At 41.9% G+C, this 22450-nt stretch overlaps 1 protein-coding gene across 1 annotated transcript in view; it reads left to right on the top strand.

Annotated features, from left to right (window-relative positions):
* Nucleotides 1–22450, top strand: part of rapgef5a (Rap guanine nucleotide exchange factor (GEF) 5a) — a 46905-nt gene that overhangs the window by 15594 nt on the left and 8861 nt on the right. The window contains 12 exon segments of the mRNA XM_054606462.1: nt 2641–2722; nt 2868–2916; nt 3051–3124; nt 7188–7233; nt 7236–7345; nt 14718–14863; nt 15801–15901; nt 19380–19458; nt 19640–19784; nt 21407–21498; nt 21649–21679; nt 22201–22279. Coding sequence (XP_054462437.1) covers nt 2641–2722; nt 2868–2916; nt 3051–3124; nt 7188–7233; nt 7236–7345; nt 14718–14863; nt 15801–15901; nt 19380–19458; nt 19640–19784; nt 21407–21498; nt 21649–21679; nt 22201–22279 — 1034 coding nt within the window.

The raw sequence follows: 22450 nt of genomic DNA, 5'->3' as shown, positions 1-22450 counted from the left end.
AATATCTTTAGTTTACAGCTTCAGCTTGACAAAAATCTGTCAGCGTTATTACTGAATATTTCATGCACAAATCTTTGCACTTTGTCCTCACATTCACACAACCCCACTGCATATAATATACAGTACATTATCTATCTTCATAAATGTACTTTTATTTAGTAGGAGGTGGTGTTAGTCAATAGCAATTAGGTTGCCAGTTTTCCTGCCTTTTTGAAATACAGTGTTCTCTGATAACATTGAGCAGGAGGTGCAGCATTGCCTGCAGCTAAAATATGACACCGTAGCTCAGGAAGAGCGATAACACACTTGCTGGCTTTGCATGGTGCACTTGTTCAAAAAGGGGCAAAAAGCCAAACAGACTCTGCAGAATGCTGATGAACATTTTGGGTAGAGAGGAAAGCAAGGAGATTATGTCCTCCTCCTTCACAAATCGCACCATCTGCATTGTGGCATAAGCTTTTAATTCTGATCACAACCACATGTGCATCTGCAGGAGAGTATGTACTTATGTGCACTATGCACTTTTCTTTGCTTAAGAAATCTTATTCAAAAGTAGGTTGGTTTAAATGGGATCTCTTCTGGTAAATCACATACGCATGACTCCAACTAGCAGCCTTTGAAGGCACCAATCACAATAATTCTCTTTCAAAACTGCTCAGCGCTGCTTAATGATTTGTGACACACCTCCCACTGTGCCTCTCCTCCAGCTCTGGTATATTTTCAGGCTCATGGTGAGTCACCAAATTGCCAAACGAACAGCGGCTAAAGAAACTTAATGACCCCGATGAGAATAACTGTAGCATGATGAGAATAGACTTTGTAAATCTCTCAATCCACTAACGGAAAACAAAAGATTAGAATCCCGAGCATTAAATCGCATTGATTATTTTCCCTCTGTGTGATGTTTGAGCATCAGTACGGAGATTGGAGTCTTTTTCATACTGAAAGGAAAGCACGAGCAGCAAACGGCTTTTATTTTGACAGTAACAAATATGGTCATTTCACACTCCTTTAAGGCATCTATTGGTCTACCTGCCTCTGTCTCTCTCTCTGGCTGTCAGTGTCAGGTTGTGGGCTACATGTTATCACCATCTCCCCCGCTTCTGCATACATCATTCCCTTATCAGATTACAGTGACACACACACAGTGACGATGGTCTGCTGTGCTTCATCTTCTTTCCTTCACAACTACTACTAGCGCCACTGGGATCTGTTGATAAAATCCAAATTGTATGCAAATTGTTGTGTGAGAATGTGTGTGTGCTTGCTTGAGAAAATGTGTGTGTGTGTGGCAGTGTGGGGGTGTGGCAGTGTGGCAGTGTGTGGGAGACCAATCCAAACAGTGGTTTTATAAGAGAACATATTAGATGAGGGGCCCTCGGGTGCAGTCTGCTGCTGTTGAAGACAAACTCCAGAACCTCGTGTTATTGCTGTGGGAATAACGCAGAGTTTACCCCAAAACAACCACCTGTTCAACGCACACACACAAATTATGTCATGCACAAATGTATTCACAGATGTACTCAGGCTTGAAAAAGAAAATCCTTGACACGAGTTACATATCTACATACATTCTGAACACATGCACGCACAGCCGGCGCATTGACACACACACACACACACACACACACACACACACACACACACACACACACACACACACACACACACACACACACACACACACACACACACACACACACACACACACACACACACACACACACTGCCTCACTAACATCAATAGAAGGGTGTGTCTGGGAGCTATTTTGAATGAAACCACATCAAAGAGAGAAGGGGGTTGCAGAGAAAGATGCTCCATACAAAGACATGCGAGCAAAGAAGAACTAGAAAGATGCGGAAAATAAAGCAGGCACATATCACCCTGCCTAATAGAAATGTATTCACACAGACAATATACTCATCTGCCGTATATTTATCATGTTTAGAGCTGGAATGATAGATCTGATGATTATGTTTTCAATAAGTCACATAAAATGTTAGAAAATCAGATTTCCTGAAACCCAAAGTTATGTTTTTGGTCAGATTAACAGTTCGAAACGCAAAAATATTCAGTTTTATCATCAAATTGTAGAAAAACAGCAAATCTTCACATTGTAACCGTGTAGACTAAGTAAATGATGTAAACAGGTAATTTTAGTTTGATTAGTCTACTAAATGTTTCAGTTCTAATTATGTTGCATTACATTAAAGATGCGTAGTACAGGACTGAACAACAACATATCAATAAATATCTGCCTAATCTTCTATCAATTTATTTTGCGATTAGATTCACTTATGGTTTGGTCTCTGAGAAACCAGTAAGCAACAACTGGGAAGCCACTAAAATATATTTTTTGTTCTGATATATATAATCTGTTTATTCTCAGACAAAATGCTTCTATCCATTTAAGTCAATTTGAATACAGACTAAATGAAAAAAGGTTGACAGGTATCAACATCCAGCTGAGAAGTAGATGTGTTTTGAAGGCTGTAGTTCTTTTGTAGGTTTACCAGGGGGCAGCGTAGAGAGGACAAAAACCCCGCAGGAAGCTTATTTCTCTGGACAGTGTTTGATCAGAATAATGCACATGTCAGTAAAGCTGTGTGCTTGTGTGTGTGTCTGTGTGTCTATCCAAGGTCAGAGGAGGACTCTGAAGGCAACAGGGACATGTGCAGTGAGATTCTTCAGATGAAAGCTCTTGAGAGGCTCACTTCTACGGTCAGTTTGTTCATGTGTGTCTAAAGATTGGTACATAAGGCATCATATTGCTGCTTCATTAGAGTGTGTTTAATTTATCATTAATAGTTTTTACATTTCCGTATATTGTATATCATTGTTGGTTAACACCTTTTATCTCAAACAGGTACAAAATGAATTGGCAGCTGCTCTTGCCCGAAAGACTCGCAAAGCTTGTAAGTACACATTTAGCCTGAGTGTTTTTGTCGGTGTGTTTTTCATTGAGAGAACATGTGTGGAGTGACGTTGTAGCATAATGAGTTTGAAGATCTGTCAATAATAACTTGATTCTGCTTGTGGTTGGTTTCAGTGTCAGAGCAGGACTCTGAGACGACGGAGGCGAGCCAACAGGAACCTCGAACACCCAGCGAGGAGAGCAGCCCGGTAATACACACACACACACACACACACACACACACACACACACACACACACACACACACTACAACTTACAATATTCTAAATAAAGGCTTTATAATTTTATTTTGCCCACAATCTTGATCCTTCAGTTAATTTTCTATCCAATCCAATATTTATATTTTCATGGATAATCTGGGCAGAGCATGATCGGCTTAAAGTAGGCCTACACTAGAGTTAGAAAAGCCCATCCTATTTAGCATAGAAATATTCCTCATATCTCAGCAAGTATTAAATAAAGCTTATAGTTGGAACACTGTCAGTAGAGATAGTAATGTTTTGCATTGTTAAGGGGATAGTTTGGGTCGTTTGAGGTGGGGTTGAATGAGGTACTTATCCATAGTTGGTGGACGCCGGCAGTCGGCACGCCCCCAGTTTGGAGAAGCAGACTTGAGTAGCAGCAAAGCAATGAACTGCTGTGTGCAGGGACGTTAGCAAAACGTTTTTTTAGCCACCTAAATCAAAGGCCATCCTAAAAAAAATCAATACCAGTTTTAAGTGTGTGCTATCTTCAGAATATTTGCGCCTGTTTAACTTCCCATGAAACAGCTTTACAGTCTATGTTTCCCACAGGGATCTGAAGCTTTCATCTATGCTCTCAACCAGACTCCACTGGAAATAAAACAACATCATTTTACAAATTACAGTTTTCTTTTTTTCAATGGAGTCTGGTGGCTATAGCAAAAACGGCTTCAGTTCCTCATCTGAACCGGCTGTCTCCTGGCAGAGTAAAGTAAAATATTCTAAATATACCAACCATTTAAAGTGATATCGATTTTTTTTTATTTTTTTACGTTGGTCTTTCTTTTAGGCCGCTGAAATAAGTTTTTCTTCTGTTCCCAGTCGTCTGCAGCACATTGCTTTTCTCATGTGCGGTAACTGCTGCCTGCTTCTCCAATCTGAAGTTGTGCCGACTGTCATCAATGATAAGTCCCTCCTACAACCCCTATTCAAACAACCTAAACTATCTTTATAAGGCAGGAAGATTTGGACAACCTCTGCTTATAATCGGCACAAACAAAAAAACAAGAGGCGTGGTACGCCTATAAAGCGTGGAAGACGGAAAAAGACGGCACACAAGATGTGCGAATACATGAACATATATTTAATTGCCACCAAGAGACGTTTCGAGCATCAAGCTCTTCTTCAGACGTCTATAAAACGTTGCTTGAATACATGCAAAGCGGCTTTTGTTTTCCACCTGTGCTGGCACGCGCATGCTGTCACTGTGAATATCATTATTTGACAGAGCGGGATGGTATTTATTTGTTCATGCTGCTCCACAGTTTGCTTGCTTGTTGCAGTACTCTGCATTTTTAAAGAGGTTGTGTTTTATTAGGGCACAGTGAAGCTTTTTGACAGCCAAAGTAACCAGATTGGACTGGAAAAGGACCAGACTCAATTTGACCGACGCATCTCGTCTCCAACACAGATTGGCTCGGGACATCCATAATAGCAGATCATAATTGGCTTGTTCTGACTACCTAACTCTCTGGTAAAGGTCACTGAGGTCAAGTTGTGTGTGTGTGTGTGTGTGTGTGTGTGTGTGTGTGTGTGTGTGTGTGTGTGTGTGTGTGTGTGTGTGTGTGTGTGTGTGTGTGTGTGTGTGTGTGTGTGTGTGTGTGTGTGTGTGTGTGTGTGTGTGTGTGTGTGTGTGTGTGTGTGTGTGTGTGTGCCTCCATGAGGTGGCTGAATGTAGAAAACGGGGTCAGAACAGAGTGCAGATGAAGGCCTGTTTGCTCTCTGGTCCCATCTCTTTACAGCGGAAACCTCTTTTTCTCCATCAATAATTCATTCTCTGATTACACCAGAGATGAGGAGAGAAGAGGAGAACAGGAAAAAGAGTGTGTTAAAACACAATGACATATACTGTACAACTTCAGAGTGCCACTGAACAGTGATTTTCTTCTATCAAATTATAGTATTTAAATTATTATAGGCCTGAAGTGTTGCAACTGTCTTATTTGAGGCGAGATAAAGATAAGCCTTAATATGTTTCTCTTGCTTCAGCTGGATAACATCTGGTTTGCGCTGGTGATAGTCACAGTGCTGCTGTGGTTTCAGTGTTCAGCCATATTTATAATATAGTTTAGAACAGTTTTGCTGACATTTCTTATAGTAGTAGAGTATATTGGAATGCGTTTGCAGCTTATTTAGATGTGGTAACAGATGCTTTGTGGCTGCACATAAACATGACAGCAATGATCATTACTTTAAATGTCAATACGGCCGATATCACAGCACAGCTGCTGTCATGGACGTGTACTTTGTTTATTTTGTCTGTAATCAGACCAAATTACATTGTCATTTTGTAAATGAGAACAACTGGGTTTTTTTTTTATTCAGCTGCATTAAAACCCAGTCTAAAGACAGTCTTGTTCCCGCCCTCCTTCTCTCTCTCTCTCTCTTGGTCAGTAACAAATGAAATGTACAATTAAAATCAATTAAATGTAATTTGCCAATAATATAGGTATTTATATACATTTACAAGTGAAGTTATAATAAATATAGATAGAACTGCTATGAAAAGACAGCAGCGGGGAGGAAAGAGACGAGAGGCCCATAAGATTTATCCTGCAAAGAACCTTTTGAGGGGTTTGTGAACCACTGCAGATCATAGTGGTAGCATGAGTATTATTTTAGTTTATTTGACAAAATGAGAAGGAGAACAATAAACCACACACAACTACCACTTTAGCTTCAGTTATCCCTCAGCCTTCTGAAGGTTTAGGCTTGTCATTGATGTTAAACACAAGAGACCACAGAAAAAGTAAGGATACAATGGGAGAGAAAGGGAGATAGACGGACACAGACGCACAATAAAAACACACTTGGACACAGACGGGTTTATCTTGGTGTGTTCTGTGTCTAGGACAGGAAGTTGAACACAGGTTAACAGGAAGCAGCTAGGGACAGGGGGCTGTGGCGCTGATGTAGTGTGTGTCTGTGTCTGTGTGTGTCTGTGTGTGTCTGTGTATGTGTGTGTGTGTGTGTGTGTGTGTGTACGTGGCTACATGGCTACTCTAGCAGATAAGGGTTTTCCTCGTAAACAAAATAAAGCGTGGGAGTATGCTATCGTGTGTGTGTGTGTGTGTGTGTGTGTGTGTGTGTGTGTGTGTGTGTGTGTGTGTGTGTGTGTGTGTGTGTGTGTGTGTGTGTGTGTGTGTGTGTGTGTGTGTGTGTGTGTGTGTGTGTGTGTGTGTGTGTGTTCCCCTCTGTTAGAGCGTGGCACCGTGGGATAGTTGAGCTCACAGGAAGGGTTAACTCTGAGCCAAATGAAATACCCCTCATTCTCCCTTCTCCAAGGAAAATAAACAGATCAGGCTGGTCGCCACCGGTGATAACCATCCTACCAGCAGCACCTTAGGGAGCGCACACACACACACACACACACACACACACACACACGTTTTCTCTCTCTCTTTTGATGAAATCTATTCTCTTCATATTTCATTTTTTCGGTCTTCGTGTCTTTAGGTTTTAGTTTCTGTTCCTTTGTGTTTCTCTTTATCACTGTTAGATGATCCCGTTTACATACTTCCTATCTACATCGGTGGGATGGTTAAAACAAGTCCCAACTAAAGAGGGGAGGAGACAGACGGACGACCGACTCACACACCCAGCACACACTCTTCACACACAGACACACACTCCCGCCCACTTCTGCTACTAATCACACACACTCACTCTTTCTCCACCAGATCCTCTGACACGGAGCAGTCAGACTGCAACAGATAAAGGGGAATTACAGACTGTAATAGATAGAAAGAATAAGAGATCAGGAAGAATTAGCGAGAGAACAAGACAGACATAGGATTACCATTTCATCTCATTCTCCTCACATGGACATAAAGGAGCAGCGAAAAAAACTTGTTGGAAGTTTTTTGGATTATGCCCAAACTGCTTTCAGTCTCGCTTGGACAAAAACACTAAACTCTCCTGACCTCCATCCCACTAACACTTTGTGAGCGTCTCCACCATGTCTTGGGACTGTGGGTTGAGATATGTGTTCATGCCACCTGTGTTGCAGCTGAGCGGGGTGTGTGCACTGCGGGACGGCGGTGGCAGCGGCGGCGGCGGCGGGAGCTGACCAGCCGTCTCGGGCTGGAGGCCGTCCAGCGGCTGGCCAAGGACGGCTGCCGGCTGCTGCAGAACCACAACTACCGGCTGCCAGACAGGAACCAGGCGGTGAGTAGGGAGTCCTTAATATCATACAGTATTTCGCCAAAGGACTGATATTGTTCTGCGAAGTTGTCGGTCAAGTTGTGGCCATAGGGTTAGTATGAGTAGAGAGTAATGGACGTCATCATGTGGCATATGCTGTCATTATTGTCGTCACTTTTAAACACACGCACACACTTCAGGTCTGAGTTACTCATGTGTTCAGGGTCAGGGATCATGTGAGTAAATCTTCTGAGGACCATCCTGATATGTGTTGCTGTCAATTCTAAAGGACAGACACACAAATATACACGTTTATAGCACGTCTGCTCACTTCTGTACATCATCTGAGTACTGGAGGACACATCTGCGCACTGACATGCACACACACACACACACACACACACACACACACACATACACACACGCAAACTGAAGATACCATTGCACATGCACACACAGAGCTTCGCCTCTGATTAAATAACCAGCGGCTCTCTAGCTCGTCTAATGTGGGTGTTAATAATGGCTTAGTGCAATGTGATCTCATGCCCCTTTTACTGTCTGTAAAGTACTGTGTGTCTGTGTTCACTTGTGAGTCTGAGTTTGCTGGTTAGAGCTTATAATCGTGTGTGTGTGTGTGTGTGTGTGTTCACGCACTGCTACTGCTGTGGCAGGCTGAGTCAGTGGGTGCACATAATGAGTGGGGTGTTAGAGAAGCGTTGTACTGCATAATCCCGCTCTACAGTGCACCTGAGGGCAGGAAATGAAGGGAATGCAGTCTGATTTCTCTCTGCATCACGATGCCCATGCTTGTGAAATCTACCACATGTACAGTATCTCATCAGCTTGGCGAGTTGGACTGAAAACTCCAGCCTTGGGAATTTTCCAGAGTGCATATGATTTTACTTTCATTGCTTATATAAAAATGTAGAAACATTTTATATTTTATAACAGCATTGCTACTCTTTGAAACACATAAATATTTATAGTGTTGTTAAAGCAGTAATGGGTTCAACGAGACTTCTCTTCAAACATCACGTACTGAACCTTTTCATTTGTAAAACAATTTGCCCTCTTTAATTATATATGTAGTATAATTTCAAAGTGATGTAAGTCACACAAGGATAAAAGTTATCGGGATCAGACTTTTCCTTAGTAGGATTATGGTTATTATAATATTCTTTTTTATTTAAGGTTCCTAAGCCTTTTGTTGGTCAGTGAACCTACATTGATATGTACTGCTCAATCATTATGGTTTGTGGCTCAGATGATAGTGCAGATCATGAAGTTTCACAACATAATATTTTGTGCCAAACTGCAGGAAATTGTGTTTTGGGGATTAAATATAGAAATGATTAAGCTTCAAAGAATCCTGGAACGAGCAGATTAAAATGTTTAAAAGTTGACATTGTTGTAGAGTGAGGAGTTTTCTTTAACTTTATATAAAGAGAGATTTGACGTCAACGTTGGGAACACTGTTGATAAATTCATGTTCAGAGGTTAATGATGAAACGGCCATGTAGTTCAAAGATCCTTCAGTTAAAGTAACCATCAGAAAGTGTGCTATTTCTCAGGTCAGATGAAATAGATGCTTCTTATATATTTTTTCCAATAGAAACTGACAGAAGTCGTCAGTTTGTCATCAAATTTCTGTTTGTCAAGATCCAAAAATTCTCTTAAAAAGAAAATTATCTTAAAAAAGATGACTATATGTGCACCTCCGCACACTAATACTGATTTGGTGTTATATTATCAGAGGTAGGGGAAGGCAAATAAAAGTTATAGCATTAGAACAACATTAGAAAGTATGGAATAACATCACCAGGTGCTGAGTGATCATGACTATGATGGCTTTACTGTGCGTCACTGCTTTGTAAACAAATAAATCCCTATATGAGCAAGAGCAGGAAGAGCAGAAATATTTTAGCTAAGGGATGTACAGAAGATGCACATAAAAATAATATATTATCCATCTATCCTTCGAAAGGAAATTATTGTTCTGGCGCTTCACTCTCCTGTTTTTATCTATTCATCATATTTAACATATCGTTATTGTTCGGCTGTCGTATAATTTAAAAATCATGTCGCATTAAGCAGCACTTATACTCACAGAGGGTGCCGGTGGTTACAATAAAAGTTTAAAAGGATATGAATCAAATGATTCTAACAGGCTGATGGGCTCAATAAGAGTATTTTATCTGATCTTTATTCATTTCTAAGGGTCTGCAGAGGAATTATGTTTTTCAGTAATGCGCCTCAAATTACAAAAGATGTGTAACAGGTGTGATTATCATTTTTAGCCCGCTCATTGTCCAGCTCAGGCAGCGAAATGTGGCAGAAACCAAAACCAATCAACTAGCTCGATTCACCACAAAGACTAATCTCCTTTTGCTGGGTTGTCATGGTGATATATATTTTTTTTATTTCCTTCTTTCCATGACAGACATGCTCTGACAAACTGGTGTGGGCTGTTTCCATAGTGATATAACTTGTGTGTCAGTACAGTGCATCGGGTGCATCTCTGCCTTCTGGTCACTTCAGAATTGCATTCGTACTCATTTGATTCAGCCATGAGAGTTTACAAGAGGTCAACCTGCACACGGGATTGTACAAGGTCACAGCATGTATGACACACACACATGCACGTGTGCGCGCGCGCACACACACACACACACACACACACACACACACACACACACACACACACACACACACACACACACACACACACACACACACACACATACACAGGCAGTCTTGTCTGGTAGCTTGAGTTACTTTCTAATCGTTGTGGATAATAATACTGCTACTGACCCAAAAGCATTGTGTTTTCATATTCTTATCAAATATTTTCAGGGAATCAGACTCCGAGCTATCACAACACAGATACGACATGGTCACTATCAACACACACACACACACACACACACACACACACACACACACACACACACACACACACACACACACACACACACACACACACACACACACACACACACACACACACAGGAACACAAAGGGAACAGAGAGTGCTTCCTTTCTGCTTTCCGTGAGGCCCACCTTTCCTCTGTACACTACGTCATAGTGTGCGTGTGCGTGTGTGTGTGTGATGTGTGATGTGTATTCAGTTCATGACCCCTAAGCGGCAGGGCAAGTGTGTGTCCTGTCCTCTTGTCTCCATTCTCTCTCCCCAAATCTCAAACCTTTGGAGCATAACGTCGGAACATTCAGAGACGGAGAGAGAAAGAGAAACTTGGCTTGAGTGTGGCGAGGAGTGGAAAGAGAAAAAGGAGATAGTGAGGAGGGAAAGGGTGGAGACGAGGTGGAAGTACAAATGGTTGAATTAAAGGAAGGGATGGGGAGAAATGGAAGGAAAGCAACAGACACACCTTAGCTGAGAACAAGTGACGGCCCCGAGAACTGACTTTCACAGAAGCAGTTAAGGAGGTTTGTACATTAGTGGAAAGACAGTTTTGTCGTACAGCAGTTTGGAAGTGGGTTTGGAAATCCTTAAATTCTGTCTCTAGAGTTAATGTCCACTCAAACTGTACCATACTAGTTTTAAACCACTATAGGCTGTATTACATAATATACTATATCATGTACTTGTTTTGTCTTTAAGCCAAAGCCTGACATATTACACCATTGTTGGCTCAGACTGAGGAAACTAATCAATTAGTTCTTGCAATTCTCTCTTTTTCTCAAAGATAATTAATCGACTCTCCAGCTGATGGATATTTGGATGAAACCCATTGGATTCAAACATCGTCTCTCTCACACTGCCTCTTGTGTTTCTCACTTTTCCCAACACTCCTCCGCGTCTCTCACTTTCTGTCCCGGTCTCTTGCCTTTCATCTTGCTTTCATTTCTTGTTCTCTCTGTTTCTTTCTGTGTTGCATAACTTTCTCACCCCTCCTCTCCACAGAGTCCAAGTGCCTTCTCTGTATATTTTTACTTTTCATAGCTTGCATTCTTTCTCAGGCTAAATTAATGTTGATCCAAGGAGCTGCTGTTTGCACTCAACTCTACTACAGATTATTTGTGTGTGTTTATATGTATATGTGAGAATGCACATACAGTTCGCATAGTGGGAATGTGTAAGTTTTACTTTTGTTTTGGTGCATTTTCTGGAAGGTCTTTGATCGTGTGTGTGTGTGTGTGTGTGTGTGTGTGTGTGTGTGTGTGTGTGTGTGTGTGTGTGTGTGTGTGTGTGTGTGTGTGTGTGTGTGTGTGTGTGTGTGTGTGTGTGTGTGTGTGTGTGTGTGTGTTCCTTCCTCCGTTCTTGGCTCGAAGTTGTTTTTCTTGGCATCTGAGTAAAGAGTGTGAGTGTGTTATCGGAAAGATCAACCGTTTGCTACTGTATCAGGAACACCACAACATTTTCTTATCCTTTTTTATAGCAGCTATGATTAGTTACGTAATCTCTCTCTACATTTCTTTTTTCATGGTATTTCTGGAGAACTTTGTTTTTTGAGATAGTTGATGGTGTAGAGAGACTGGAAAGGTCAGAACACGTAAAGGGGAAGACTTATGATAAAGCATTCAGGTTCATATTTGAATCCTTGTTGATGTGGTCTAATGGCATGTACCCTTTAGACCACTTAGTCACAAAACTCTTGTAATCTTGATATCTGGGCCACTGGGTGCGGTCTGGGTGCCAGCCCAAATTGTAATTAATTGCTTGCAGAGTCAGATCTCTTTACATCAGCTGTCACTGGCTTATTTATCAGCTGTTTGCATCTCTGTTTTTCTAATCCTTGAGGACATTTCATTCCAGCATCTTGCATATTAAAATGAAAGTACACATTGTCCTTGGGTGGGTTCACTTTAAAGACCTGCTAGTCTTTTGTATTCTGTACATTATGGAATGTGAAAATCTGAAAAAAAAAATCTGAAAATAGTTTTCTCTTAAATTAATTATAGCTGAATAGGAGGACTGAGCAATTATTTATAAAGACATTTTGAAATTACTGCAAGAAGCTCCAGTTGTCTTACCAAAGTTTAAGATCCTCTGAACAAGAAATTGTGCTGCGTTCAACACCTCCAGTTTTCTTTTTTCTGTTGCTCAGCCAAGATAAATGCTCTGCAGTAGTGGGCGAGTTCTTTTTAACCTTTGAACTACCTGAACGCCCCGACAATGAATCATTATAACGCATCAACATAAATGAATAATATTCTGTGTAGCAGTTGCTAGTGTTATATCATCATTATCCTTAAGCTTTAATGTAAACATTGACAGTTAACATGGAGCTGAAGTCTGACTTCATATATGTAGCCCAAAATTACACATTTACCTCGAAGTGCTATTCAACTTGTAAAAACAAAGTTCCAAAGTACTTATATTCAAATACTGTAGATATGGAATTTGTTAAATAAACATGTATGAGCCTGAGTGGGGATGAAATACAACTTTTAATTTAAATTGTATTTAATCAGATGAATGTTGTAGTAGAAAATGTGACACACACAGCTGAGGGAGAGGATTCAGGGATCTCAGTGCATTAAACATCTGTATTACAACACACACACACACACACACACACACACACACACACACACACACACACACACACACACACACACACACACACATATACAGAGCCCTTTGGGCAAATTGTTTTGTCTGACCCAAGTAAGAACCAGCTGTCTCAAGATCAGAAAACTCCTTTCATCAGACGATCACAGAGATACAGAGCGTGCGTGTGTGTGTGTGTGTGTGTGTGTGTGTGTGTGCGTGTGTGCGTGTTTGTGTTTGCTTGTTCGTGTCGGCCTGTCTATTGAATCTTTTTAGTGTGTTACAGGGGCATCAGTGACTGCATTAGTAGCGCTCAGTGTTAGTGCTTCATAATGGCTAAAATCACAGTTATTGATTATTGTAGTGTCGACACCGTCTATGAACCCTGGAACTTTTTTTAAGCTTCAGATTTTTTTTAAACAATGCTGTAATGGCATTGAAATATTGATGTACCACTAAAAACGACCCCGTGAAGTCTTACATAATGCATCTGTAGTGTGTTTATTAAAGGAAGACCCAGTGCGACAGACAGACAGCCCTGCATAGAAAACCTCTCTGTGTCAGTTGCGATTGCTGCTCGATCCCTCTGGCTGCGACAGAGACGGCAGCGAGCACCTGGAGGAGAGACGCCGCTTCTTTATCTCTCCTCCTGCTCCTGTCTTCTGCCTTTGATCTCCATTTCTCCTCTCCTTTTTCCTCTCCTCTCCTCAGGCTTTTTCTCATTGTGCTCCTTTGTCCATCTGGAGCTCTGTTCTACTGTCACTGCGTGCGTGTGCGTGTGTGTGTGTGTGTGTGTGTGTGTGTGTGTGTGTGTGTGTGTGTGTGTGTGTGTGTGTGTGTGTGTGTGTGTGTGCGTGCCTGCCTGAGTCACAGATCAAGTTGCTGTTGATTTTTGGAGCAGGACATCATTTCAAGTGTCTGCCTACATTCCTAGATGTCCTCATTGTTATTTACTCCACAGTAGTATTCTTCTGAAGGCAGGAAATGCAATACTTCCCTGTGATTGGGGCACCAGAATCTGTGCCTACATGTGTGGACTGGTGAGCGATTGTGTGTGTGCTGCATGTGTGTGTATGTGTCGTTCAAACTTTTAAAACTTAATTAAGTAAAAGGTTCTGGATACAAGAGCCTGTTTGATACGGGATATTTGAGGCCCATGACTATATCAAAATTATTTGATACGATGTATTGGCTTTATGGTCTCTTAAACTTGGTCCCCAGAAAATTGTGACCAAGATAGTAGGCTATGTATTGAAAGCGACATTTGATGGATGAAAATGAAAGGTGCTTTAAGGTGCTTGCCCCAGTGGAGCACGTCACATGCACTAACATGCAATCAAAGAAATGTGGCCGGCCCGGCTATGTTAACGAAGCAAGGAAAAGCTTGTGTAACAGACACACAGAGGGAGAGCAACTTCATTCTCTGCTCAGATAAACATTACTCCACTGTATCTTTACATACACAAAAGTTGTTTGCTGCTATATTCATTTTCAGAATCCTGTATATTGAACCTTTAAACTTGTCAATGCTCTTTGGGGTACAACAAATTTAATCGCAACATAGTTTTTAGTTTACCACAATGTGTTTGGCATTCCGGGGATCATATACACAAAAACCAATACACATAAATATGCCTACGATAGCAACACGGCTAAAATGTCGGTCGCCTCGTCTGGACACACTGGTATTCTGTTCTCTTCTTTGGTATGTAAAGCTTTGATGAGGGTTGACTGCTGATACATTGCATAAAAGTATCTACTGTTGGAAAAAACATCCAATATCTTAACTCCCTTGAATCGCCATCCAACAGTTTTGTCCTTGCCTCACTTTGTGACATGCCTTTCTCTCTTTCTCTGTCTCTCTCTCCCTATCTCCCTCAGGAGGCGGTGGGGAGGGTTTGTCTGAAGGAGAGAGGACGGGATGTGTTGGTGTTGCGGAGAGTGACATCATCAGTGACGTCGCCGTCGGACCGGCCCTCACCCACGTCGTCGGGGGGCGGATCCAGAGAGGAGGATTGTGACAAGAGGTCAGTACCTCCTCCTAGATAATAAGAGCCCTCTAAACCAACAGTAGCAACAAAAACATAATCATAGTACTCCTCCCTCCTGTTTTCAGTCTTCATACTTTGGTATCCCAAGTTGTAACCACACAAAACCTTGCATGCACATGCAAAATATCAGTAGTGCTGTCAACACTGTATGTGTAGATAGATAATGTATGCTTTAGCTACTGGCACAGAGCAGGAAGAAGAGAATGGCTTTTTTGTTTTCAGCTGAAAGGGAAACAAAGATGACACCAGGACTTCCTTCCACAAATCAGTGTGTGCATGTAGAATCACTTATGTGTGTTTGTGACCGTACAAAAGATTTTTCTCAAACTACATTTCTTTGTGCAGTGTTTGTGTGTGTTGTTTTCAGGCCAATGTGTGCCAAGACCTAAGGCACAATGCAGGGAGTGTCAGTGACAGGCAGGTTAAGTGGGTGGGTGTGTGTTTGTCTGCGTGTATACAGTGCTCTGCATCTTCAGTAGCAATCAGTTCCCTCCGAGTGCTGCCAGCTGAGGGAGGGTTGTAATCTCCGGAGCTCTTAGCTGACAGGGGCAGACGGCAAGGCAGTTTACCCCACAGGAGAGAGGCCTCCTGGGTACGCAAAGCTCAGATGAGGGCAGATCATCTGGAAGTGTTTAGATATGAAGATGACTGAGCTAGCTACGCTTGCACAGGCAGAGGAGGACATACATGATGAAGATGAGGAGGACGATGATGATGACGTGGATAGCAATGATGATGAAGATGGTAGCAGTTCAGAAATCTGTACATTTGATGTTCCACATTTCCGCTACATCGATGACGACGATGCGGAGGAGAATAAGGAGGAAGAGCGGGAGGGAGGATGGAGGGGTGGAAGGGGTCGTTCTTGGAGCTCCAGTGAGAAAAAAAATGTTTGCAACTCTTCGTCTTACAGGTATGTGGTGGTCTCGGGGACACCGCTCAAGATCTTGGAGCACCTGCTGAGTGACCTGCGGTTGGACGACCAAAGAGGGGCGCCAGAGAGCCGGGAGAGCGGTAAGTTTGTCAACACACGTGTAAAAGGGCATCTGTACAAACAATGTGGCTGTACCTCCATAAAAAGGTAGAAATATATAAAAAGTATAATAGTAAAACTATAGTTAAAGTAAGACAGTTTGTCTTATAAATAAAGGAGCTACGATGTTTGACCAAAGGTATGTTTCAAACAAAGCAACTCCCCGCCCTCTCATTCCAAAGGATTTCATATTTATTGCCACACAACAAGTTTGAACGCGTTTGATCGTGTGTGTGTGTGTGTGTGTGTGTGTGTGTGTGTGTGTGTGTGTGTGTGTGTGTGTGTGTGTGTGTGTGTGTGTGTGTGTGTGTGTGTGTGTGTGTGTGTGTGTGTGTGTGTGTGTGTGTGTGTGTGTGTGTGTGTGTGTGTGTAAGGCTGTATGAGTCAGTCAACCCTCACACCACATCCAGGTGTCTGTGTGTGTGCATTCATTCAAGTCATGCCTATAAATCTGTAAATATGAGGAACATTCAAGAGGTTAAACCCTCTAATGAGTTTGTGAAAGGATTCCCTTGAGTTGCTGCAGGCATTTCTGTTGCAAACTATTTCAGTGCTGTCATATCTCATTTTCACAATGCTCAAGTGACAGTCTACCTTAAAGCTACTGGGTTCTTTGACAGTGCAGCAGTTATCGGGATACGTTTTGTAATTTGGCTGCCACTAATTATTTTCATTTTTATTAATTTTGAATATTTTTTACACAGTATCAGTTAATTGTTTAGTATGTAAAATATTAGAAAGCAGTGAAAAATACATAAAAAGACTGAAGTTAACAGTGTTTTGTCAGATCAAAATAGTATTTTATTATGGCTCCATGCCGACGACAGCCGTGGCGAGGATGTCAACTCTAGTTCTAGTTAATTTTCTTTCAGTTGACTTGATTGTTGATCAGTTTATTGTTTTGGGATTTTTTTTAAAGTAATTGTGATGTGAGTTGGTTTAGGTTTTTTGTCCTTTTCATGCTTATAAGTAAGATAATCATTCCTGCTCAAAATAGATACAAACTGATTTCTTCTTGCATTAGTCAGTGAATGTTAACATATTTGTCCACTGGGTCAAAATAAATAAAATTCACTATCACCATGGAGCCCATGTCCAGTAAAGTAATACTTTTATCACACAGAGACATCTGGGTCCCAACCTGTGTTTTATAAAAACCTACTCTCACCGTTTTAGGACAAGGCGTCTTTATGTATCAACTCCTCAGCACCACCAGTTCCCAGCAGTCCACAGGGAGCCATCTCACTGAATTGCAGGAAGCAGAGGAAGAAAGAGAGAGCTAGATGAATGTAGTAGAGAGAGAGAGAGAGAACTGAGATGGTCTTTGTGGTGGAAACCCGCCTGATATTTATTCACTGAAAAGAGAAAAGACGCATTTTTCAATTTGTTTAAAGGACGCAGAAGCAGGGATGTAGATCAAGAGTGTATGTGCATGTTTGGGTGTCTTTGTCTCTGTATCTGTGTGTCTATCTTTTGGTATATGTGCACTGAATAAGCATGAGGGTGTGCGTGTGTGTGTGTGTCAGAGTGTGTGTGTGTGTGTGTGTGTGTGTGTGTGTGTGTGTGTGTGTGTGTGTGTGTGTGTGTGTGTGTGTGTGTGTGTGTGTGTGTGTGTGTGTGTGTGTGTGTGTGTGTGTGTGTGTGTGGGCCCTCTGGGGTGGTGCTGAGCATCAGTGTGCCGTTTTAGTGGGCTTAGCTGTGCAGCATGTTGAACAGGCTCGAACACGCTTCCACAGAGAGAGAGAGAGCGATTACCCCAACCGCTCCTCCCCATGTACACATAAAAAAAACACACACACACAACAAAAAACACAGCAGCAGATTACTGCGATTAGTTCAGCACTCACACATTATCTCTCTCTTTTCCTTACTCTCTCACAAGAGATAAAGACCCCAAGGTCACAACTGAATGAGTCATTCATCGTGTGTGTGTGTGTGTGTGTGTGTGTGTGTGTGTGTGTGTGTGTGTGTGTGTGTGTGTGTGTGTGTGTGTGTGTGTGTGTGTGTGTGTGTGTGTGTGTGTGTGTGTGTGTGTGTGCTGCTGTGTCTGTGAGTGCATGTGTTTGACTTTGTGCGTGCCAGCGGGCAAATGCAGAGGGCATATGTTAAAGATAAAAATGGATATTTATCATCACAGGGAGCGTAGGAGGAGAGTAGTAGAGGGAGGAAATGTAACCGCCGAGAAGGAGAAAATGAAAAATGGGGATTGGGGGGGGTGGATGAGGAGAGTTTGATGGAGAGAGTGAGAGAGGGAAATAGAAGTCAGAAAAAAAAAGACTGATAGCCGGTCAACAAGGAGCTCTACAGGAAGTGAGTCAACAGGGTTTTGCAGAAGTGATAAGCTCAGTCAGGCCTCCCTAAAAATATTTCTTGAGAAAAGTAGTATTTTTATTTCTAAAGAGAAGACAGTTGATCAAATATTAATGCTGCAGCCTTCGCACAGGCTTCTATAATTGATTTCTTTGGTCTCTGCCCGGCAGAGCCATATTTGGGTCACACATTTGCCCAGAGAAAGAGTTTGAAACCACACACATGCACACATGCACACACATCACTGCTACCTCACACCAACAATGGCTCATTACCCATCTGCCACGAGGGCTGTTTATATTCGGTTCTTACCCATTGAACACCTGCTGAGTCTCTCTCTCTCTCTCTCTCACACACACACACACACACACTTGCCGTCTTGCAAATTTGCTTGCTCTACACTGATGCATTTCTTTCGTTTTTGAAGTTGTTGTGAATATGAGCCAAGAGAATAAGCAAATAACATTTAACCTCTTCATTTCCAAACTCATGCAGTGCAACTCATTTTTGGTGAAACCCACAGAACCTTATACTAAACATGTCACACTGAGTTTTCATGAAATGTGTATGAAAGATGTTTTTATTTGATGGAATGGTTTTGCCATAAAATACATATCATCTCTTTAGGTTAATTTGGCAAATATGTTTGCAAAGATTTTCATATTTACACATCCAACAGACACAGAGCAGTATTAATATTGCTTGACTGATGAATGTAAGTCCAATTTTCACTCTTCTTTTAGCTCAGATTTTTGTCTCCACCAACTCCTTAAGGGGAAATAGCTGGCTCTTTGACTGCTAAATGCTCCACTATGTTCACCACCTTTTAGCTAACTTTGTTCATCATTATCAAATTACACTTTATCCATTGTTGACATAGAATTATTTATTGTCACTACTTTAAAGCTACTTTAGAAGATCACTCCTACCATTCTGTTAAAAGTCTATTTGTAACGTGGCTGACACATAGAGGACATATTGATTAGTCTACATTCAGTCGTTTGGACTGAATTAATCAGAAGTAAAGAGAAGGACAAAGGGAGAAACTAAACACATTTTAAACGTGCAAATAAGTTGAAATCTCACACTTGGACCATTCTGCCAGTAAAGGCCTTGGAAGTGACTGATGGTATGTTTCCTTTGTTTCAGAAACACTGCTGGATGACTTCCTGTTGACCTACCTGGTGTTCATGTCCACCAATGACCTCTGTCAGGCTCTGCTGGGACAATATCCTTAATGGCAAACACGCTCGCATGATCTCACACACACACACGCACACGCACACACACACACACACGCACACGCACACACACACACACACACACACACACACACACACACACACACACCAAAAACAAATCCTTTCAGCCCCCACACTGTTCTTAGTTGTCCCCTTGACTGCTCTCACCTATAGCAGCGCCCGCTGCAGGGGCCAGGAGGAGGGCAAAGACGCCCTCTTCAGGAAGCGTAAAGTACTGCAGCTGGTCTCCCACTGGAGCCGGCTCTACAAGGACTTCCTGAAGGAAGAGGAGCACGTCAGGAGCTTCATGAAGGTATGGCACCACCCGCCTTCATCACCACATCCATTTGTTTTTCGTCTTTCTTTTCACTTTGTTTCTTGTATTTCAACAATATAATGAGTTGGATCCTCTGGTGGCCTTTCATACTCAAAAACATAAAAGGCCTCATTTATCTTGATTTATCTCTCTGCCTTGTTCTTATACGGGGTTGTCTTTTATGACGACAGGACATCAAGCATTTTGTGGAGCTTTTTCGTCTGATCCTTTTGTCTGCTGCAGCTCCTGTTGAACTGAAATGTGCTCCAGCTTTCTCCCACAGGAGAACCTGGTTGATGTTTTTTTTATTTCATCCTTCTGACAAAGCAAACTAATAAGACAGAGACAGAATACAGACACCTTAATAGTCATATGAGGCATTAGTGCATAATCATAATATATGGCTGTATGTTTTTCTTTCAGAGTGTAATACAAGATAACCAGTAGAAATATTTACTGCTATATTTTCACATGTTCGGCTGAATTGGATTCGAATCCCCAGTGACAACCGTGACACTGAAAGAGAAACACACGCACACGCACACACACACACACGCACACACAACACCATCACATATGTACTCGTCCAACCGCTCACCAACAACAAGCGCACCCACTCACCAATCACTTGTCCCTCCCTAACCTCACGGTGGCTCAGTCGCTCTGTGCTGGGTTGCCATGGAAACCAAAGTGCAGGGGTTGGCATGGGTATAATAATCTCATATGGAGTGCGTAACCCAGGTGATAGTTGCCTAGTAACAGAGGCATGAGAGGGGAATTGGGACGGGAGGCTATGGTGGGTCAATGACGGCGATAAGCAGGTGTTTGGAGGTGTGTGTGTGTGTGTGTGTGTGTGTGTGTGTGTGTGTGTGTGTGTGTGTGTGTGTGTGTGTGTGTGTGTGTGTGTGTGTGTGTGTGTGTGTGTGTGTGGATCCTTGCAAGTTGTCACTGTCACTGCCCCCTGAGCTTTCATGCTACTTACTAATGCTCTGCCCTGCACACACGGACACAGAACGTGCCTAGTCACCCATTTAAGTACAAAGTAGCGAATTTGATGTTTCTTTAATGTAACCTACCTACGCAGCATAGTTTACACTTGATGGTACTCAGTAAATGAGCTGCACAGACTGTGACGTTAATGCCACGCTATTTTGTTGTATGTTATACCTTATCTTTGCCTCTTTGTCCTTCTTGTCCTTGATTACTTACCAGCAGTGTTTATGTGAAGTCGTATTTGTTGACACTATATGAAATCAAACTTTTTTGATTACCTTTCATTAGGACTGGTAGGGTTAGAAGGTTGCTCCACCTAAATTACGAACAAACACATTTTGTCACTCATTTCCGTTATCAGTACGTATTTTGAAATTTGCCAGCTGACTTTGAGATTTATTCATACCATCCTCCAGCTGTGTTATAACAGGCAGCTAGTCAGTTTGATATTGAGCCAGTGATGGTTAGAGACTGAACCTTTGGAGAACGTCCAAAGACGAACATGTTTCAATGCTATTTCCTGCTGCCAGTTAACAGCCTTCCTGATAGACCAAACAAACATATTTTACCATCGAACCAAAAAACAAGTGTCAACATGATTGTTTCCCTCTCCCTCTCTCTGTTAGACCTTGTACAGGTGTGTTTTAGAAGATCTGTATGAATTCCCCACACTGGAGAAAGACCTGAAGGAGTTCCAGAAACTCCTGCGTCGCAGACAGTGAGTGTGTTTGTCTCTGCACAAGGACTTTGTTCTCTGCATTGAATATGACTGCCTGTCACATTGTGTGTGTGTGTGTGGGTGTGTGTTTTTGTTTTTCCATGCCTGCCTGCATCCCTGCTCACCATTGTGCTTATTTCTGTTTTGTAGCACTGTCGATGACTGTCCTCCAAACCAAAAGGTAAGCCAGACAGAGGGAGGAAGTTTTACTACATCCATGCTGCTTGACTCTGCCAGCTACACTTTACTGATATAACCTCAACTCTGCAGCTCTAACTTTCAAATTCTTTAATCGCATATATATAAATATAGTTTTGTTAAATGCTATAGGTTGGAGTTATTTAAAAAAAAAACACATAAAATGTCCCATCTTGGCACGCTGAACTGCTAACTCCGTCTAATACAACATGCTTGACTTCACCACACCACAGACTGTATGAGTTGTTCCCGCTGCATAGTTTGCCAATGACATGTCGCTTTGAATCAAAGGGCACTTGCGGTGATCGGCTTTGAGTAAAACCATACGAATAGTCATTTCTTTTCTAGATAAAAAAGGAACAATTGAAGGTATAGTTTGACTGGAGAAGTTGAGACACTTAAGCCCATAGAGGTGTGGATACAGATGTTATCAGTGCAGCGGCATACTCAGTGAAGTAAAGATACAGTATTATACATCACCATGTTTCTTCTGCTTTCTGTCAGAGTAAACAAATGTATCAGCAGTTGAGTTTGAAGGAAAACTGTTTGCAACTGAGAAGTCCACCTACTGACACTAGAGAGGGTGAGTAACAAACACACAAACACACTCCTACACAACACAAAACACACTGCCCCATGACTGTACACAATTATGCATAATGTTAGACTGTGAGTTTTAATTTCACATTGCACATGCAAATTGCTTAAATACAGCGGTTTATTTATTTTTTGCTTAAGTACTTAACTCAAGTCC

The sequence above is a fragment of the Anoplopoma fimbria genome, chromosome 10, assembly GCF_027596085.1.
Source record: "Anoplopoma fimbria isolate UVic2021 breed Golden Eagle Sablefish chromosome 10, Afim_UVic_2022, whole genome shotgun sequence".
NCBI lineage: Eukaryota > Metazoa > Chordata > Actinopteri > Perciformes > Anoplopomatidae > Anoplopoma > Anoplopoma fimbria.
The sequence above is the reverse complement of the archived record's forward strand: the minus strand, read 5'-3'. Positions and strand labels throughout refer to the sequence as shown.